Raw genomic sequence first — 20,453 nt, 5'->3', positions numbered from 1 at the left:
AAACAAACCCCCTTCTGCTGGCTATGCAGATATTGCCCCCTAGTGGAGCGACAGCAGCCTTGAGACAGCTACTCTGCTCCTGCAAATGCCGCGTGCGAAGGTCTTAGCAAACTGCTTCGCAGGGGGTGGCGAAATGGAGCAAAGACACTTGTTGGCTGTGCTAGTCCAAGTGGGATCTTAAAGTAACTAGTACCATAACAGAGGCGTTGCCAGAGCAGGGAACTGCCCCAACATCCGAGTGGAATTCGTACTGGTGCAGAAGACGGACATGAGCCATTGCACCCTGTAAGCCTGTGGCGTGATCCCCTAAAGCAAGGCAATGCTACCATGCGTCCGATCTCCCCAGGCGCGTACGAATGTTTCTGTCCCAAGCTGCAGCGCTATACAGAGCTAGTGCTAGCCACCTCTGCAATGTAAGGGTGGCCAATGTTTGGCTAGGAATTTGGCAGCTCCAATCTACAGCGAATAAAAATTCCAACCCAAAGAACGGCCCCAGGGGCACAAGTTGGAGCAGTGAGATGAACCAGCTCCTTATTCTAGCTTAAGACCATCTTCTCCTGGGGTTACCGGTTATGAGAGCTGCTGCTTTTGCAGCATGCCTACGTGTTACACTTTGGGTTGGGAGCGGATTTAGTGAGCTTGTCAATAGAGAACAGCAGCACGTATTCCTTATCAAGGCATTTGACAGACATGAACGGTGGGTCACAACAGCCCGGTGAAGGGGGAGGGCAGTGGTAGCATTAATATCCCCATTTTACAAATGAGGCACAGAGGGGCCATGACTTGTCCAGCACCACAAAGGGAACCCATGTCAGATCCAGGGCGAGAAGGTGTCTTTGTTCACACCACTAGATTTTTCTAATAGCAATGTCCTGAGCAGGTGTTCTACAAATCTCCGTTGCACCTGAACCCTGTGCCTGCAACATCCCCAGCTTTTCTGCTGCTTTTGAGACTTTACTGAAGAAAGGCCATGAGCTGTGTGGCCGTTTTGTGATATGGGACACTCGGCCGGAGGATGGGATCCGAGATGGGGCCAGCACAATCTCTCACTTGAGACCCAGGGCGGGATTTGAGCACTTAATTCTAAGGCAGGAAAGTTCAATGGCTCCAGTAATAACAACATGTGGCCAGCCCCGGCCAGTTCATTGGCAGCCTCTCCTGTGCCTCCAGCAGAGCATTCCCCATCCCGGATCCACAGGGCGACGTTACACACCTCAGACTGAGCAGTGAAGTGCAGAGTGGACCCTGTGACCCTACAGGAGGTGCACAACCTGGCTTTGTACCTGGGCCGTGGTGAAAGGCAGCCGCACGTCTCCTTAGACCACCCTGCGTTTGCCAGTGCCACAGGGAACAGGCAACAGCGGTTCAGGGGCCTTCTGGCTTTTGCAGCTGCAATAACACAATAAACGAAACCTACTAACCTAAACCGGCGTTCGGCTCCCTTCTGGAGGAGGTGCCCACAGATGAGCATCAAAGGAAGACTAAAGCTGGGGGGTTTTCCTTTTTTTGTTAACTGCGTCACAACGTGCTAAAAAGCCTGGACAGGTGCCCTTTTCCTTGGGAATTTATCCTCGTGTTTTCCCTTTGAAATAGCAGGAATGTCAAATTGTTTCTGCCCTGCGTTTTTGCTGGCAAATGCTTTTGCTGACCAAGAGCTGGGTACTGGAGGGCTTCCCCAGCCCGTAAATGATAACAACAAACCTCCCCTTCTGCCAATACCTATATTCCTCCCCCGGGGACTCCACCTCGCAGCAGTGGGATGGCTCGTGGGTTCCTAAGCACGTGGCGGCAGTTCTAACCCCTGCTAGGGGCACCCAAGCCAAACAGATCGGAGGGTAGGACCTAGACGAAAAGCTGCCACTGGCCCTCCAGGATGGAATTGAGCAGGAGGCCACCAGCCTGTCCTCGGAAGAGTTCTAGAAATACAACAAAGGAGCCATTCCAGCTAGACGGGACGGCAGCGCCTTGGCCAGACCCTATGCAACATTTGCCAGTACAGGAAGGATTCTGAATATTTATGTTAAAGGAGCACCAGGCTAGAGGCCAACTACATCAAGGCCTCATTACACTGGACACTACATACTACACAGAAAATGGCCGAAAGAGGGTGCAGTCTAGGAATCTTTAGCAAAAAGGGCTTTTCTTCCAACTGTTTGTTAGGCATTAGAGCTAAATGGGTGCTAAGTAAACCAAAGCGCCTAATCGCTTCCCCGCTCTGCTTTCACTTCATTGGCCTCTGTGATGTCATCAAGTTCTGAGTTCCCCAGTCCTCTGGAGAGTCATTCAGGAAAAACGGGATGTGAGACCTGATTTTTTTTTTTAATGTTAAAAAACCAGCGATTTACTATGTTTTTTTTCTCAATTAAAACGTTCAAGTTTTTAACTCCAGTAAGGAAGCCAAAAAACAAAATCAAAGCAGACCTCATTTTAAACCCCACCTTTGAACTCCAAACCTGTCTTGATTTTCAAAGACTAAACCATCCACCACAACTGTGCCAGTCTGCCACAGTTTAAATCCCCCCCCCCCAATAATGCCTATCACCTCAAAAGAGCGTTAATCCCACCTCAGATGCTTTAAGTGAACCAACAAATCCCGTGCCAAGAAGCCAGGGCTGGTTGAATGGATCCTCTAAAGCCTCTTCCATTTTTCTTCCTCAGTAAATCTGCAAAATATTTAGGGTTCAGAAGAGTAAATAAAATGTCATTAAATGAGCATTAGGAGGCAAATAGAGACATTTTGTCAATAACCCACAAACCTTTGAGCAATGATCATAAGAACGGCCGTACTGGGTCAGACCAAAGGTCCATCCAGCCCAGTATCCTGTCTACCGACAGTGGCCAATGCCAGGTGCCCCAGAGGGAGTGAACCTAACAGGCAATGATCACTATAAAGGAGCATCTCACGGAGGCTTGCTTCTGGTTGAGAAGGAGGTGGTGACCCAAGCACTTACCTTGGTGCACCAGGGTTCCAATGCTGGATTATGTCACACAGGGAGACGGGTGGTCATGGGCCATGCCACCACGTGTGCAGTTCACAAGACACGTTGCATTGCAAACAATTGAAGGTGGGGGTGGGGGGGCTGGAATAGCAGCCAGGAGCACTGAGCAGGCCTGAGGTGCATTGGCAGAGCTGCATGTGGGGTGATGCCCAGGGGTCCTGCAGGTCAGCTTGAAGACTAACAAGGGGGGGGGGGCAGGAGGAAGCACAGCGGGGTGTGGGGTTGTCAGGATTGAGGGGCAGGGGTGGAGGTCAGCCAGGGTTAGACTAGTTGCGGGTGATTTGTGGTCAGGATTGCGGGACACTGATTTTTGGTTAGTCCCCAGCATTCACTCTCACGTTACTGCCGTCAGCTGAGGGCTTTGTACATTTCGTGCGCTAGTGTCACAATCAAGCAGAGGGAGCAGCTCGTTAATCCACATCTTACCACTGAAGCCTTCAGGTTTCTCTGCCAGTTTTCCAGTGCTGGGAAACGGCGTGTGACGCTAATGGTTGGTTCAGCGTCCCCAAATGACACTTCCAAGTGCTTCTCAGGCAAATGAGTTGGGAGCATTCCATGTTGAGGACTGAACTGGTAAAACTCACCTCTACGGAGGTGCAACTAAAGAGGCTGCTGTTAGCTGTCGTTCTGGATTGGAAGGGGATGGACATCACTGAGGCCAGCTGAGGACAAAGATGGTGTTTATATTGCTCGCAAAAAACATCTCTGACGGAAGCAGTATGGTTAGAGCAGGGGATTTTTCTCATTACTGCCAGACAACTTGCCTGATCTCTCTTGCCAAAGGTATTTAGGCTCCTAACGCCTAATGAAATAACAGGTGTTAGGGGCCCAAATGCCTTTGAGGCTCTGGGCCATACTTTATGAATATGGGGACTAGCAGGGGTTAAAATGAGACCAGTCAAGACTGCAGGCTGGTCAGAGACTGATCAAATATTATTTGAAAAGTGCTCTGCCCTCTCACAGTGCCTTTCCTCCGGCATTGCAGCACACTGTTGTTATTATTTATTAGGCATCACAACCCTTTATTTGTGTTATTGTCTCCACCTTCTGTATCCAGCTTGCCTCTGCATCGTGAAGCCAGGCAAGTTCTGCCAGAGGAGGTCTGGAAGGCTGTTAGACAGTAAGGGATGGTAGAATACAGGTGACAACACTGAGAACATCTTAAGAGGTTTCTATTATTGTCCTAGAGCCGCTTTACTGATGCTATTTCAAGAGGTTGTCTGAATCTTCTCTAGCCTCTGGTAAACGTCAGTGCATTCACTGGAATTCTTCCATTTCCATGTTTTCTTTGTGGCTGGGTTTTGTCCATATCCACGTATGGTTGATTCAGGTCTTGCTTCATTGGAAAGGCGTCGCCTGCCAGAGAGAATGCTATTGCTGAAGGTCCCTTCAGATATGGTCCAGCCACCTCTCAAATCTCCAGAATGCTGCATATCCAACACATCTGTAATTGGGTAAGAAATATTGCAACAGATCCTAATATCCCATAACCAAGTTGCTGTGCAACAAAAATATTACTGTAATTGGAAAACATCTTTGATTAATGACCTTCTGTCAGAATTAAAGGTGTATATGATTGCATCAGATCATCTGTGCCTCATGGTGAAATGTGAGAGAAATACATCGTGACTATTACAAGGGCATTGTCAAGTAGTTCATGCCAAAATCTGTGGATGGGAATATTCTTAATAGGAATAGAAATATTTCTACAGGTCTGTATATCTAATGAAAACAAGAGTTGGGAGGGTACGTGTAACTCTTCTCCTGCCATTTTGCAACCACTATGCATGAAAAAAACAAATGATTAAATGAACTCGAAAGCCAGAGTGAAACTGAATGACCTGGTCTCGTTGTCTAAGCTAAACGAAGGGCAGAAAAATAATCAAGCAAACAGAGTGAAAAGGAAATGCTATTCGAAGGTCCTTCCATCCTCCCGTTTGATAATCTGAAGCGGCGTGGTAGCACGAGCATTTACTCTTATTCCAGCCGAACCCCATCAGGATCAGGGGCCCCATTGTGCGAGGTGCTAGATAAACACATGGGTTTTGCTGCCAACCACTCACAGCTTAATCGGTTTGTTAAATGATGTTTAGCTGGCTATTGTCCCTTTGGCAGTAACAGCTGGAGCCTGTGCGTAGGAACGATCCGTACAAATTCATTCTGAGCTCTACAGTCAAGGAAAAGAATTAAGGCGGCAAGTTACACAACAAAACCACCCACATACTGGGGTTGCATAACTAGTGTGGGGTTGACTCATCCTCCAAAGTGGGGGAATGATTGGCGTGTTCCACCGAGCTGTTGAGCTTTTCCATGGATCCAGGGGGAAGGTACCTTAAAGGCAGATGTGTTACGTTCAGCCCTGGAGCAGCAGCTGTTTCAAGCTTTCATTAAATTATCCCCCCCCCCCCCCCCCGAGCTGAACATGACCTATGAGTAAACGTTGAAAGAACTTGACATATTTAGTCTGGAGACTTCTCAGGTCACCCTTCGGCCTTCTCTCCTCTAAATATGTTAAGGGCTGTTCTAAAAAGGATGGTGATCAATAGTTCTCCATTGGAGGTGGGGCAAGAAGAAATGGGTTTCATGTGCAGCAAGGGAGATGTAGGATAGACACTAGGAAGAACTTTCTAACTCCAAGAGTAGTTGAGCTCTGGAACAGGCTTCCAAGGGAGGTTGTGGAATCCCCTCATTGGAGATTTTTAAGGACAGGATGGACAGATTCCTGTCAGGGATGGTCTAGGTTTACATGGTCCTGCCTCAGTGCAGGGGGCTGGATTTGGTGACCTCTCGAGGTCCCTTCCAACCCCACCTTTCTATGCTCTGGATTTGTAACTGGGTGGAGGACCTGAGATTAGAATCAGGCCCCCCGTGGCTGCCCTGTGCAGGGGATGGGAGGGCTGAAAGCCCTGCCCGTGTAATGGTGGCAATTCTCCTCTCGCTCGTACCAGCCATACATAATGGAAGCTGAACTGGCTTCAGTGGAGCTGCTCCCGATTGGCACCCGCGGGAGTGAGAGAGCAGGGCCATGGGCGCCGCTGGAGCTAACTGGGGGAGTCCAGCCAGCAATGGACCTGTTGGCACATTTGAGAACATGGAGGCTCCCTTCACATTCTGCTGCCGTGTGTGTGTGTTGGGGGGCCTGGACATGCCCTGCCAGGACATCCCCATCTCTGGGCCTCCCGCTTGGGCTCCTCAGAACAGGTCATCCAAAGCATAGCTGCCTCCTACGTGTGAGGGCTAGTGGGGAGGGACTCTGAGCTCCCACCCTGTGGAGTGCAGCCACTTGGGGCCTGCCCTTGTTTGGCTCTTTAAACACAGAGGGCGAGCAGGGCCAGGGCGAGACTGCCCTGAATGCCTGGGTGGATGGGAAGGGCCCTGTTCTGCTTCCCCGCAGGCCAGCAGATGCTGGGGGTATTGCTCCAAGTCCTGTGTGGGGCGTGCGTGCTGTGCCTTAGTCCCTAGGCCACTGGGGTGGAGGGAGCGCTTGCTTTGCTGGCGATGGAAGGTTCGGCAGCAGCCTTTGCCCCGGGAAGAGATGGACGCTTGCTTCTGTTTGCATCCCAGAATCTAGGCGTGCTCGGAGAGAAGACACCAACCCCTGGGGAACAACTTGCTGCCCTGGAGCGGTCCTCTGAGCTCAGCCCACACAGCAGTGTCAGTGAACTCCAGGGGGCGCTGCCTCCACCCCTGCTTGGCCCATTCGATAGCCACCAAGATGGGCAGCCTCTGAAAGGGGAGCGAGGGGGTGATGTGGCAGTGGGGTCGGGGTGACAAGCTTTTCTGTAGCCTTCAGGATGGACTTTCCAGTGAGCTCTGTTACCGTCAGTCGCTTGAAGCCCTCAGTCTCTGGGTCATATGGGACAGGCACTGGCCCCGTCCTGTGGCACCGACGGCTGAGTAACTGGAGGGCTGGCACAGCCATCTGCGACTGTAATAATGCAAACCTGACCTCCCAGTTAATCCTGCTGGGTGGATGATTGGCAAGAAGATAAAGTTCCTGGTATTGCACATTTCACTTTAATTAGCCCACTTCATTCTGGAGGGAGGGATGGAAGGCCAGAAAGTGCAAGTAAATGCCTTCTGCAGCACCTCTCTCAGGCAGAACTCGGCTCGGGAGGGTGTCCCACGCATGCAGCCCCTGAGAACCAAAGCACATGGAGCCAGGCTCCCTCGCTTCCAGGGCCAAATTCTGCAGTGGCAGCAGAAGTGGAGGTGCCCGCAAGCTATGGGAGGAGCCTTTCAGTTCAAATGGGAAGAGGGAAGCTCAGGAATTTTGTGGGACAGGCTGTTCTGATGAGACTTCCTGCTCCGATTTGCATAGCTCAGATGCTAGAACAGCTCTGCTCAGTGGCCCACAAGCTTCCCGGCTTTCAGGCACTTCCCTGACTGCACGGCTGGCAGGCTTGGGCTTGGGCCCCGGTCCTGAACTGCCCCGTGGGCTCAGGTAACACACGTCAACTTTCTTCCTCCGTGTGGCCATCCTCGCCCCTGGGCATGCTGGGAAAGTTACATTTGTTCCCGTTTGAGCCACTGGGAACAAGGGAAGGGGAATGAGCGTGAAAAGAATATTTAGCACAGCACCACCTCTCAAACCCAGCGTCTGTACGTCTCGGCACGAGGGCGTGAGGGGATTTAGGCGCTCCGGGCCCAGTGACTTTCAATCCCACTCTGTGGGAACCAAACTCACACGTGCACATGGACCGAGCGAACGCCCCTCAACTTGCCCTTAGACGCTAGAGATGGAGACACTCTTGTGTGTCCTGTAGCCATCTCCCTGGCCGCACAGGAGTGGTCCCTGAGCTGCGTTTGCTAGTGTGCTCTTAGCCTAGCAGGAAACCACTTGCTGATGGTGAACCTGTCACCTGTGGAGTGGTCTCCTAAGGGAAGTGGTGGGAGTCATTTGACACTAGGCCGAGCAAAACACTGGCTGATATTCTCCAGGGACTGCTCCAGCAGGGGCTGTGGGAACAGCTGGCATGACCTAACAGGCCTTTTCCATCGGTAACGGCTGTAGTTCTGTGCCCTCCCTCCCGGCTGGTCATTACTCCACACACACCATGCCATGCGGCTGTGGCAGTGGCGTTGGTCTGGTCCTATAGGAAGCGCCGCACTTTGCTTTCGCCCCCAGAGGTGACTGAAATAATAGCAAAGAGGAAGTTCTTCAGCAGCATCTAGGCTGATGATGCCTGAGACGGAAACTCTTGGTGGCTGGAATCCTGGCGCCCTGTTTTCCCAGCCTTATTTCCATGGCTCTCCATAACGAGGGCTGGGAAAGGTTCCCTGTAGCCTACACACACGTACACATGCCAAGGAGGGACCCAGCTGCTGAAGGCACGTAACTGTCACACAGGAGATAGACGTGAAAACACCCTGCCCCGCCCGTCACACCCAGAGCCAGGAGGGTTTTGAAAACAAAAACAAAGGGAAAAGTCAGTCCCCACCCATCCACCCAAGTTGGCTGGTAAATCAAATAAAGCAACTGGCACAGTGGGTGCGGTGAGCTGCCAATTCCCGGCCTCTCACAGCACCGTGGAGGGGATGTCGAAATGAACAAACAACCCAAAGAGGCCTGAGGCGAACTGGTTTTCAGGCGCTGGTGGGTTGTTTTCTTATTACCAGCTCTGCTGTGCATGTGATCGGCTCTGTGAGTCCTCCCTGAGGGACTGGTGCGGCTCAGCGGGCTGGGATGCAGGGCTGTGTACACGCAACGTGTTTCTCTCTGGAGGCTGTTTGTTGGTGAGGCTCACGTCAGGGTCCAGCAACAATCACCACCGCAGCTGGGCTCCTTAATGCCGGTCGCAGTAGAATTGCCCCTTGGCTGTGGGGTGGCCCCACCAGGTCAGGGTTGGGGCACGTTGGTGGGAAACGCTTGACCTGTGAGTGTCCATGCAGATTATGCTGCATGTCTCAAGAGGTGTCAATGCAGACCCTTGCCTTAGCACAAAACTCACTTGTAAAACTCATTTCTAGGGAGGGTGACCAGATGTCCCGATTTTATAGGGACAATCCTGATATTTGGGGCTTTTTCTTATATAGGTGCCAATTATCCCCCACCCCCGTCCCGATTTTTCACACTTGCTATTTGGTCACCCTAGTTCTAGGCTGGCTGGTAGCGGCAAAGAGCGGCACAAACCTTCATTCATTACAACAGCCTTTAGGGCCGACTCCTCTTGCTGTGAAGGCCAAAGCCTCAGCAAGTGTACGGTACCTTTGCTTGTGACCGCAAAGACCGGCGCATGCAAATGGGGAGGTCACACAGCAGCCTGTGTCCATCGTCAGCCATCTCACTGAAGCCGGGCCAGGCCCTCAGCTTCACAATGGCAGTCACCCTTGGGCCAATGGGCCTGCAAGGCCTGGGTGGGGTCAATCCAGTGGAAAGGGCCCAGGAATCCCAGCGCTACAGTCCTGGGAGCTAGTGGCTGGAGCGCTGGCCTGGGAGGCAGGAGCCCTGCATTTTATTTTCAAGCTCTGGCACTGCCCTAGCGAGTCACGTCCGCGCTCTGTGCTGCCTTTTCTCTGTCTTTGCTCGTTACAATGGAAGCTCTTTGGGACAGGGGCTGTCTCTCAGTGCACGGATGTGTAGCATGCAGCACAAAGGCGCGCTGAGCCCCAGAGGGGCCGCCCCTGAATCACAAACAGTAATCAGCGTTGTGCTAACCCATGTATGTCTATGGCTTCAACCCGCACATCTCCTCCAGCCTGGCCACTCGCCCTGTATTGCTGAACCAGGTTTCCAAAGGAATTTAGTTCTCGTGAGGAAAATAGCTGGCAAGTTACTCAATTCGGCACAATGTTTGCAAAGCGCAGATGTCCCCACAGAAGCTCTGCAAATGCACCTGGGCCCAGTGTCGCACAGGCATTTAGACACCCAAATCCCACTGAACTCACCTGACTCCCGTTGAGGCTCTGGGCCCTCAGCCTTCACGGCACTGTCCCATGCCCTGCCCAGGCTGCGGTTCGCTCTAATCAGTGCCAGTCTGGCCTTTTTCACATGTGTGTCTTGTGATGGCCGCAGAAAGCGGAGTAGAATGACCTCATTTTCTAGCCTGTGAGCTAAGGCTCCAAGCCAGCAAAGCACTTAACCATGGCCTGAACTCTAAGCACGGGAGTAATTGCATTGCTCTCTGGGGCTTCAGCGTGTGGCTGGAGCACAGTTTAAGGCAGGATGGGAACGCCGGGCCCTGGAGATGAGCGTAGTGCTGCACTGGCATGGTGGGTGGCTGCCTGTATCTCCTCTGCTTAGACTAGGACCTACCCGCTGCTTATCTCTGTGGGAACTTCAAGCTGACAGTGTGGGAGCCCTCAGAGCCCTCGTGAAAGCACATGGGATACAGAAGCTGTTTAGCACTTCTTCCACGCCCGGTGACAGGCTGATGGGGCAACAGTGAGCCCACCTTTATTTGTAATGAGCTAAACATATTAGCACCCCATGCGCTAACCTTCTGAAGCCCGGCAATAACCATTAACGCTGCGCTCATTATCTGAACCCACCCCAGAAATCTCGTTAGCAGATTCTCTCCCGCCCCGGCCACACCTTCTCCGCAGGCTTTGTTTCCATCCCTCCGGCTGGCAGCATGTGCACGAATCACTCAGTCTTGCTGCAATGCTACATCTCTGCTCCTCACCTGGGACCAGAACGTACGCAAGCGCCGGGTCTGGTGCCTGTTGAAATCAGGGGTGGGTGAAGCTTTTTCTGTTGGCATCCGTGGGAGCAACACTGGGGCTAAGGGCTTGTCTACACTGGCGCTTTACAGCGCTGCAACTTTCTCGCTCGGGGGTGTGAAAAAACACCCCCCTGAGCGCAGCAAGTCACAGCGCTGTAAAGCACGGGTGTAGACAGTGCCCAGCGCTGGCAGTGTAGCGGCGCGCTCCCAGCGCTGCGCCGTGACCACAGAAGCCAGGCAGCGCGTTAACGGTGCCAGTGAAGCCGTGCCCTAAGTGATCAGTACGGATCCTTTGGGGCGACATCCCCCACCCCCTTTACTCTAAATTGTGGCTATTCTGGGGGAGTGGCAGGCTAATTGACATTCTGCATTTCAACTTTTCCCAGATTAAAACCTGGGCACCAGCTGTAGTGGTGTTAGCACGGGGTTGGGACTGGACGTGAGGTAGCTGCGGGTGGAGGGTACACGCCCCGGGGCTGTGGTGTGCATGCGCTGGAGACAGGTTCTAGAAATGGGTGAGAGCTGGCACCTGGGGGCAAGGCCATTTCCTCCAGCCTGCTCCTGTTCTGGGCCTGATCTACAGCTCCTGAGTTGGTCCCTGGTCCCCATTTTGCCTGGGTAGCTGGCAGGATCCTATTACGATCCAGGAAGCGGGCGGGCAAAGCCCATCGCTGCTAAAGGACCTTCCCCCAGCCTAAGGGGAGGCTCCACAGGACCTGAAAGCCAAATAATTCCGGGGGACAACTAATAAAATAACAGGGACAGGAGTGAGGTCAAAGGGTCAACCTAAGGGAACCTGACGGGGACACCGAGCAGAGAACCCCGGACAGCGCCCACTGCTCCTCAAAAGCATCAAGGGAGCCAGCGGACGCCGCCCAGAGGAACTCTGCCCGGCTGCGTGAGCGGACGGAGGATCGGAAACAGGCCCCACAGTCACAAGAGACCCCATCGGCCAACCTCTTCTCCCTGGTTTTATAGATGGCCGTTTTAGCCAGGGCTAGGGGGAGGTCCCGTGACTTTGTGGGGCCACGCAGGATGCTGGGATGGGAGGGCCGTGAATAGGATTGCTCCCAGTCCCAGGCCAGCTTCCACCCCGATGTGGCTTTGTTAGGCCTAGGGAGCTGAGCCCAGTTGCCAAGGGAGCCTGTCTCTGACTAACGCCACTGGTACCGGAGCACCTTGACACTGAAAAATGACTCTTTGAGGTTTATTTTTTAAAATGAAAACTCACAGAAAACAGCTCTCTCAGCTGGCAGTTGAAGGTCCTGCTCGAACATGAGCAGCTGGGATCAGCCTCACGGCTGTCACCTGCACCCGCCCTGGGGCAAAGGGGGGGTTTAGCACGGGGGTGCGAGCAATGCCTGCTGTAAACTCACCCACTTTTCCTAGGCAAGGCCCAGCCTCGCCATGCTGGGGTTTGTAGCCACCCAGGAGCTGTAATGCAAAGCTGACCAACCACGCTGGGGGTGGCGATCGGGCTGAGCAACTTGGCTCCTGCAGCCTCCCCGAACGTCCCTCATCCAACTGTCTTGCTGCTGGTGGCCCTTGCAAGCCGCTCGGCCCAGCGGGACATGTGGGGAACCGGGGCTGTAAATAGATCGCCGGTTGCCAAGCAGTGGAAGCGGCTTTGCCAAGCCTGCCAAGGAGAGGCCAGCTCCCTACAGCGTTCAATAGGCACTTCCCTGATGTTCCTGCCTTTGCGTCCTTGCAAGGGGAAGCCCAAGGGAGTTAGGCACCTATGTTGCTCTGATGATAGGGGGCTTTCCCTGCGCTGCATCTCAGGTGAGAGACAATGAGACGTTCCTTACCGACGTCCTCGGGGATTAATGTCTTGTCCCTAAAGTGCTCTGAGCCCCTCAGAAGGGAGCCTTGCTATTAAGTGCAAAGGGTTCTTATGGCTGAGGTCCAGCACTATGCTACGGCGTCATAAATCCCTCTGGGAGACCCAAAACCACAGAGGGGAACCGCCCCGTGCCCCAGCTGCAGGAGAGGGCAGATTGCTGCAGGGAGGCCTGGGCTGGATAAACGATGCCAAGAAAAGGACCATCCCACTTGAATCAAATCCTTCTGAGTAAGATAGCTCAGCGCTGTCTTTCAGCCGTCGCATCCCCACCCAAACGCAAACACCCTGCCTGTCAGCCAGCTAAGTATGTTCTTACATCCATGTCCCTGAGAGCAAGCTTCCTTTGTGCCCTTTTCAGACATAACTCAGACTCTGCTAAACCTGTCCGAGCTGCTGTTTTTAGTACGAGGAGGGGTCTGGCTCAGGTAACAAGGAACTAAGCTACAGTGCCCAAGGCCTTTTCCAAACCCCACCTGGCACACCCATTGTCACTGAGAAAGCTCTAAGAAAGTGGCTGCTGTGTCTACGACTGCCTGGGCTCCTTTAGCGCCGATACAGAGGCGAATAAGGGCTTTCCAAACCTATTGTGTTACCCAATAGTTAACTTACAGCTGTGGAAACAAGTGACCACTGCAAGTGCAAAAACCAATGCTTCCTCCAGAGAGGCCTCCTCCCAGCCGATCATGGGCCTGTCTGGATAAATCACCCGAGGCCAAGGCTGTGTCCTCTGTGGAGTTTATTCCCCTGGGTTTAGACACAGCTCTCTCGCTAACAGCAAAATAGCAGCAACCAAATCACAACCTGCAATGGGAGTGCGACAGCGCATCTGCCGTGTTGTTCCTTTCCTCACCGGCCGCTGCAAGAACCGAGGGAGATGCATGTAAATAGGGCTGTGCCCTTCTGGCTTCGGAGGCAATGAGAACTGGAGTGCGCAGCAGGTGGGTGGAGACGAGCAGGCTTGCTTTTACAGGGGAGCTGGGGGCGTTTTAGGGCTCCTGGGATTTGCAGTGGCAGGGTAAGCCGCTGGCCCCCCAACCCCCGCAGAAGGGGTGGGAGCTAGTGTTGATGCTTTAATGAAGGGGGAAGCCGCGTAAACCCCCTCGTACAACATAGACGAAGCATTTGCTGATTAATAAACTAGGCACCAGGGGTCAGTGTGGGGCAGCAGCTCACGGAGCTCGCCTGTAAGGACGTAAATGCCATTCCTCACGCATTGCTGCTCCTGCGGTTTGAACAGGGCACCCCTGGTTCTGGAAGAGACATTACAGGGGGGCTGGGATATTAGAAAAGAAACAGGCTGAAGAGTTGCAACAGCCTGGCAGCACGTTGGAGGGAACCTACCGCACCTGCATGCTGCCTCCGTCGTACCGCCGAAACAAAAACGTTGATCCCATCAGACCTGGGGCTGGGGCAAGAACACCTGGGAAACAGGGCCAGAGCGAAGGCTGGCCGTTTGCATGGTTTCGTACCACCTGGGCTGAGGGAAGTTGCCCCCTCCCAGCCTCAGCAGGCAGGTGGCAGCAAATTCTGGCTCAGGGGCACGCGGTAAATGCCCTTCTTCCCTTGCAAGGATGTAGCTCTGCCCCTTCCGGGCCTGGTCACGTAATAGACCTGCAGCCAGGAGCAGCCCGCACTGAGATGGCTCTGCGCCTGTGCCAAGGAATGAAGCTGCTGGGCATTTTGACAGAGGTCTATCCGAACAAGAGCAAGCGCATGAGCACCAGGTCCCCTGCCCGCTGAGGTGGCGATTTTGGAAGCAGACAAGCCCTGAGGAAGGCCTTTGCAGCCACGAGGAGGACGGCATTGCTGCAGATTCAGGGAAACTTGGGGCAGGTTCAGCATTAGCGCCGTTGTAGAGGAGAGAGAACAAGTGAATGGGATCAGATTCCCAATGCCCTCGAAATGCCGGGGTGGCAGAGGGATTCTGAGCAAGGGCCAAGCTCCCAGCAGCACTTTTTGGCAAAGGGCCAGTATCGCCGGGAGCCCCACCCCCCAGTCTGCCAAGGTGCTCTTTGCTTTGCAGCTGATGGATTGGGGTGAGAATCACCCCGTGCATGGGGCCAGCACTGAGGGTTAGGATCCTCGCTGGCTTCAATGATTGTGCTGATTTAGGGCAGTGGAGGATCTGAGCCTGTAGCCCTCCCATCCTGGCCCCAGAGTTATATTCACCCTACGAGTGGAGAAGACGACACAGCAAGATACGGACTTAGTGGCCTACCAGAGCTCATGAGCTTAACGAACAGCCCACGCTACCCCCAGAAGCAGCCAGCTCCTCCAAGGCATTACACTTCGAGTGAAGAACGCAGTAAGCACATACCACCGACAGGAGCATAAATGGCTTTTGCTGCGGCAGGGCATGCGCTCACGCCCCGGGACAGGATGTAGCTACAGTCTCTTGCCCGTGAACGGATGCAAAATGCACCCCCAGCAGCATGTCATCATAACATCCTTGACACTGTCAGAAGCTGTAGTGCATGGGCCTGGGTCTGGGAACGTCTAACCTTAAATTTCACCAGTAGTGGCACCCGTTATTGATGGACCAATGATAGGCCATTGACGGACCTATCCAAAGATGATAGCAGCACCCCAAGCTGTTAATGGAGAGGGACCTGAGGAGCGTGCCAATCTCACCGTGGAGCAGCTGGAAATCAAGCGGCTTGGCTTAGTCCCCTTTTCTTCACACCCCTTTGCCTGGGCCTTGTGCAAAGCACATGCGGGAGCCTGCTGGAGAGCAGGTCCATCTTGTGCTCAGCGGACATGATTTCTTAAAGGACAATTCCAACCCCCGGGCTGCGCTCAGCAATTTATGGCCAGATCCGAGCCATGCACCAGGAGCCTGGACACTTCCCGCAGCAGGATTCAGACCTGACTCCGCGAATGGCTCTGGAAGGGGAGACACCACAAAAAACCAAACCAGCCAGGTCTGACCTCCACTGCACGAGCCCAGGACAACGCAAGAACTGTCCAGTTCCCCTCAATCTGCGGTCAGCGCCCTGCCGGGAATGGGGCGTGTGATCCTCCAGGAACTCTCACTCTATGTTCTCTTTGTCTGGGTCTGAGGAGAGACCCCTGCCTGAGGAATGGGAAGACAGCCTGTCAGGGGAATAGAAGTGCTGGGGAAGACCAGTGAATGCAGCCGGAAGAGTCAGCCCCAGCAGGAGAGGTGCGCACATGGGGCCCAGAGGGAGCTGTGCCAAAACACAGAGGCGCCATGTTCGTATTAACCACTTCATTTATACCGAGGATCTGTATAAAAATAAAAGGGTTCTAATAGGATTAACAATATTAAATAAATATTTAATCGAAAGTCCTTGGCCTAGTTTATAGCTCGTCCTTTGGGTTGATGTTCAGGTCGCTGGCTCCTCGATGCTCTTGGTCTAACGTCGCTATCACTTCGTCTGCCTGGATTCGCTCCTGCAGAGAAGAGGAGGAGAAGGAGGAATAAACATCAGCAGCGGTGTCGGTGTCTCCTCTCGTCTCTGAGCTATTTCTCTATCAAGGAGGAAATTCATCCTGGCACAGAAGGCCAGTATAAGACCTCGGCACAACTCACCTGGGGACACGGTGCAGTCTAATGGATTGGACACTAAGCTGGCACTTGGGAGAGCCATTCTCAGCTCTGCCATGACCTTGCTGTATGACCTTGGGGAGGTCACGTGACTGCTCTGTGCCTCAGTTTCCCGTCCCCACCCTTTGACTGTCTTGCCTACCTAGATTTGAAGCTCTTTGGGGCAGGTCTCGTTCAATGCATATGCAGCACGTAGCACAACACAAATCATGACAGCACCGCCATGTACATGTGTCCTAAACTAAGGCCCCAAGGGATGGACAGGCTGTGGGTTGCCAGAGCCCAGAAAGCAGAAGCACAGTCTAACAACTGGATTAATAGACTCGGTGTCAGGGCTCCTGGGCTTTATTCTGTTTTGCCGATGACTTGCAGTGTGCCCTGAGGGAGCTGTTTAACCCCCCGTACCAGAACTTTGCCATCGGTGAAAAGGGCCCTACCAGGCTGAAGTAACTAATGGTTGTTAAGGGCTTTGAGATCACTGGCTGAAAGCACCGTGCGCTCACAAAGCCGGGGTGCGCTCCTGGTCCTCCCCCTTGCTGTGGATTTCCACTGGGATACCGGTCATTAACTGAATTGTCCACTAGGTGTCACTAATGCTCAGCAAAAAGATCACTCCAAGGTTCTGTCTACACTGCAATTAAGAACCTGCGGCTGGCCCCTGCCAGCCGACTTGAGCTTGGGGGGTTTGAGCAAAGAGGTGGTTTAGCTGCAGCATAGATGTTCATGCTCAGGCTGGGGTCCAGGCTCTAGGACCCTGCGAGGTGGGAGGCTCCCAGACCTTGGCCTGCAGCCCGCAGGTGTCTGTCTGCAGTGTAGACACACCCTCAGAGCCGGGCCCAGATTGCAGGCCCTGCTTCGAGACCTGGCCAAAAACGCAGCCCACGCTAGGGTCACACGGGAAACCCTCTGGGCATTTAGCTCAAATCCATTTCCTTTAGCATCCTGACCCCTGTCTGTGCGCTCCCTGGCGGGAGCCAGTCTTTGGAGGAGGGAAAAAGAAGTTACAAAAACAGGAGGTGAGAGGACGGCAGAATTGCGAGGTGAATTTGGGTCTAGAACAAACCAGGGACACTGGAGCTATGTCTACACTGCAGCCTGGGGTGTGACCGGCGGCTTGTGCAGATGGACCTGGCTAGCTCACTACAAACAGCAGTACAAGCCCAGGACGTACTCGCTCGCGAAGGCCAAGCCGCGGCGTCCTCGGGGCTATGTACCGTGAGCAGGTCTGCACGAGGTGCCATTCGCACCCCCGGCTGCAGTGTAGACAGCCCTGGGGAGGTAGAGCTGGTTAATCGCAGAGCAGGGAGCTTTCCCTCCACCCCTGCACACCTCCCTCACGCTGGGAGTGACCGATAAGGCGTTGCCACAAGAGACACACGGGCAGATTTTCAGCAGTGCTGTGGGAGCAAGGATCTCCTTTCCCTGGGTCTCCTGCAGCTCACTCTCTGAAGCCCTTTGAAAACCCCGGCCCCAGTTTTGATGCCTCTCAGTGACAGAGGCAGCTCTAGAAGCTCAGACTGATGTGGGTAGAGGCGGCCCAGGCTTCAAGGCAATACACATGACGGGGTGAGGAAGGCGCCTGTAGCCCCCGGCCCACAACAGGGCACAACGGGCCAGGTGCACTATGGGTTTTCTTTGTGTTCCTCTGAAGCGCTTTGTCACGCTTGGGCAGGGGGGACCTGAGGAACCACTGAGACGATCCAGTACAACAAATCCTCTTCTAGGGTGACAGTCCCCTCTGGGGAGAGCCCAGAACGAGGGCTATGCACCAGGCCAGTCCCATTCAAGGACTAGTCCCAGGACTTGACTGGTGCATATGTGATGGCTGCCACCTTGGCCCAACCCAGGGGTCCAGCTGGTGCATGGGTGACTGGGTGGTGTTGGTGGCTTGTGAGATACCGGAGGTCAGCCTGGATTATCTGGTGGTCCCGTCTGCCCTTACACTCTACGACTTGCAGAACAAAGCGCACGAGTCTCTACAGCTTGAGGCAAAGAGCTCAGCTCTGTAACCGACTGACCCCCTCAGACCAGGCACTGCAGGGGACATAAATCACACCAGCTAGTGGGTTACACAGAGACCTGGCACTTGCCCTGTCACCCTCTAAGTGGAGGTTTCAGTATAACCACGATCTGCCCAGCCTTCCACCCCCCCCCAGTGTTGTAATAGGCAGCTCCCAAACATGGCCGAATTTATCAGCGCAAGCCCCTCTGAGGCAGGACAGGGGACTGTCCCCACTGTGCAGATGGGACCTGGGGCCCAGAGAAGTGAAGGTCACACAGTTCAATCCAGATCTCCTGACTCCCAGTCCAGGCCTGCTACAATGCATTTATTGCCTTCATTGGGGGTGGGGGGGAAGGGTTCGTTTTGCTTTGGGGACGCTGGTTGATCCCAAAAGTCCCTTTCCAGCTTCCAACCCTATGCTCTGTACATCATGACCGTATCCAAGGCCCTGAAGATGGGTTCCACCCAGCTGTGGAAACATCCCCTGGTTCCGAGGCAGACACAACACCTCTGCCTAGGCAGGCATCTTTGTGGCTAGGCAGAGGGGCCTCTTTGCTGCACATGACGGAGCGCCCTGGTTTTCCACTAGCTTCCCGCTATGCCCCCCTCCCCCCCGTGCCATTCGTGACTGTCTCTGCTCCTGTCACGATGAAAGAACTCACCAGCTCTCTGTAAAGTGGGTCCAAAGTGAACCAGAGGGCCACAGCGCACCGCTGGCCTTTGGTGACTGCTTTGACCCCGTGGGGGTTCTCCCCGCCGGATGAGAAGCTGATCATGCGCCCACACTTTGGCTTGATAGAAGCCTGTAAAAAAAACAAAAAAAACAAGTAAAACATTGCAAACACAACCAGCATTTAGACTCATGGCAAAGAACCAGCATACTGCAGATCTCTTGTGTTGCCCTGGATTCCCGTCAGTTCAGGCCCTTGACTTTAATGGATCTCTCTGGATAGCTCCAGGATACTCAAAAACTTAGTGCCAAGATGGGCATTTAGCTCCACAAGAAGAGCTCCATCCTGTTGCAGAGGAATAACCCAGAAAAGATGATGCAGTGTGCAAAGTCTGTGCAAAATTCAGTGCAACACACTCCATCATTGCAAACCAGCGGTGCTCAAACTAGGTCATAATTAGATGTTCCTTCAATGAGATCAGGTTGACCATCACACTCTGACTGCATACAAGGAAATAAGGCATACATTTCTGGCAGTGAGGGTAACTGCGCCAATGGTTAATTTACCAAGGGTCACGGTGGATTTTCCATCACAGACCATTTTTAATCAAGGCGGGATGTTTTTCTAAAAGACCTGCTCTGGGAATTATTTTGGGGCAGTTCTCTGGCATGTGCTATACAGGGCTCAGACAAAGGTTCCTTCTAGCCTTGGAAACCAGGAATCTATGAAACACGAGCAATGTTCCTCTTCTCCCTCTTTTGGAGCCATACGTAATCTCTGATGGGGCCAGATAATATTCCGAGATGGCTGAAGCTGGCTTCGGAATAACTTATGGCTTGTGGCTAGCGATAGAAACAACATATAAAGCAAACCTGACCCTGATGCTGCTACAATCTAGCCTGGCTGAATTCACGCTGAATCACTGCAACAGCTCTGCAAGGGGGCCTGGCAAGCCCCCAGGAAGCAGGGCCCTGCCTGATGTCCTTTAAACTGCCTGCTTCAGCCTGATCCACATGGCTCAACGTGGGAGCAGTTCTAGAATCAGCAAAATGACCAGATGGGATAATACCACCCTCCCCCCCTCCGCTTTCTGCGCTTTCTGCAGAGTCACTCCTAATACAGGGTCATCTTCAGTGCTGGAATACAAAAGACTCCTGAATTTCAGGACCATTGGCCCAGCCCCGTTCACTCGATCTGATTTCCCTTGCAGCCTGCGCGGCTGTGGAGCTCCTGCAATATCCGGGCTGAATGAACACACCAAAGGGGTGACGAGCACTTTTGAAAACAGACATTTCTCTAAAGGCCTGGCATTGGACTCCTCATTCCAAAAGTGCCTTTCAAACAGAGAACTGGGCAGTTGATATTTCATACATAAGAACATAAGAACGCCCATACTGGGTCAGACCAAGGGTGCATCTAGCCCAGTATCCTGTCTACTGACAGTGGCCAGTGCCAGGTGCCCCAGAGGGAATGAACAGAACAGGGAATCATCAAGCGATCCACCCCCTGTTGCCCATTCCCAGCTTCTGGCAAACAGAGGCTAGGGCCACCATCCCTGCCCATCCTGGCTAATAGCCATTGATGGACCTGTCCTCCATGAATTACAGGCAGTCCTCGACTTTACGACGTTCGACTTAAGACATTTCTGAATTGACACTCTGATTTAACTTACGACAATTGGTTTTGACTTTAGGACATTCGGTCCC

The 20,453-nt window shown here is 53.4% G+C and overlaps 1 protein-coding gene across 3 annotated transcripts in view; it reads right to left on the bottom strand.

The window, feature by feature from the left end:
* Positions 1 to 15,720: 15,720 nt before the first annotated feature.
* P3H2 (prolyl 3-hydroxylase 2) overlaps positions 15,721 to 20,453 on the bottom strand; it is a 107,972-nt gene continuing 103,239 nt past the window's right edge. For all 3 annotated transcript variants that reach the window (XM_065557503.1, XM_065557506.1, XM_065557504.1), the window contains exons 14-15: positions 18,739 to 18,879; positions 15,721 to 15,920 (exon numbers count right to left, since the gene is read on the bottom strand). In XM_065557503.1, coding sequence (XP_065413575.1) covers positions 15,828 to 15,920; positions 18,739 to 18,879 — 234 coding nt within the window. In that variant the 3' untranslated portion in view covers positions 15,721 to 15,827. The remainder of the gene's footprint in view (positions 15,921 to 18,738; positions 18,880 to 20,453) is intronic.

Source organism: Chrysemys picta, chromosome 9, assembly GCF_011386835.1.
Source record: "Chrysemys picta bellii isolate R12L10 chromosome 9, ASM1138683v2, whole genome shotgun sequence".
Lineage (NCBI taxonomy): Eukaryota > Metazoa > Chordata > Testudines > Emydidae > Chrysemys > Chrysemys picta.
The sequence above is the reverse complement of the archived record's forward strand: the minus strand, read 5'-3'. Positions and strand labels throughout refer to the sequence as shown.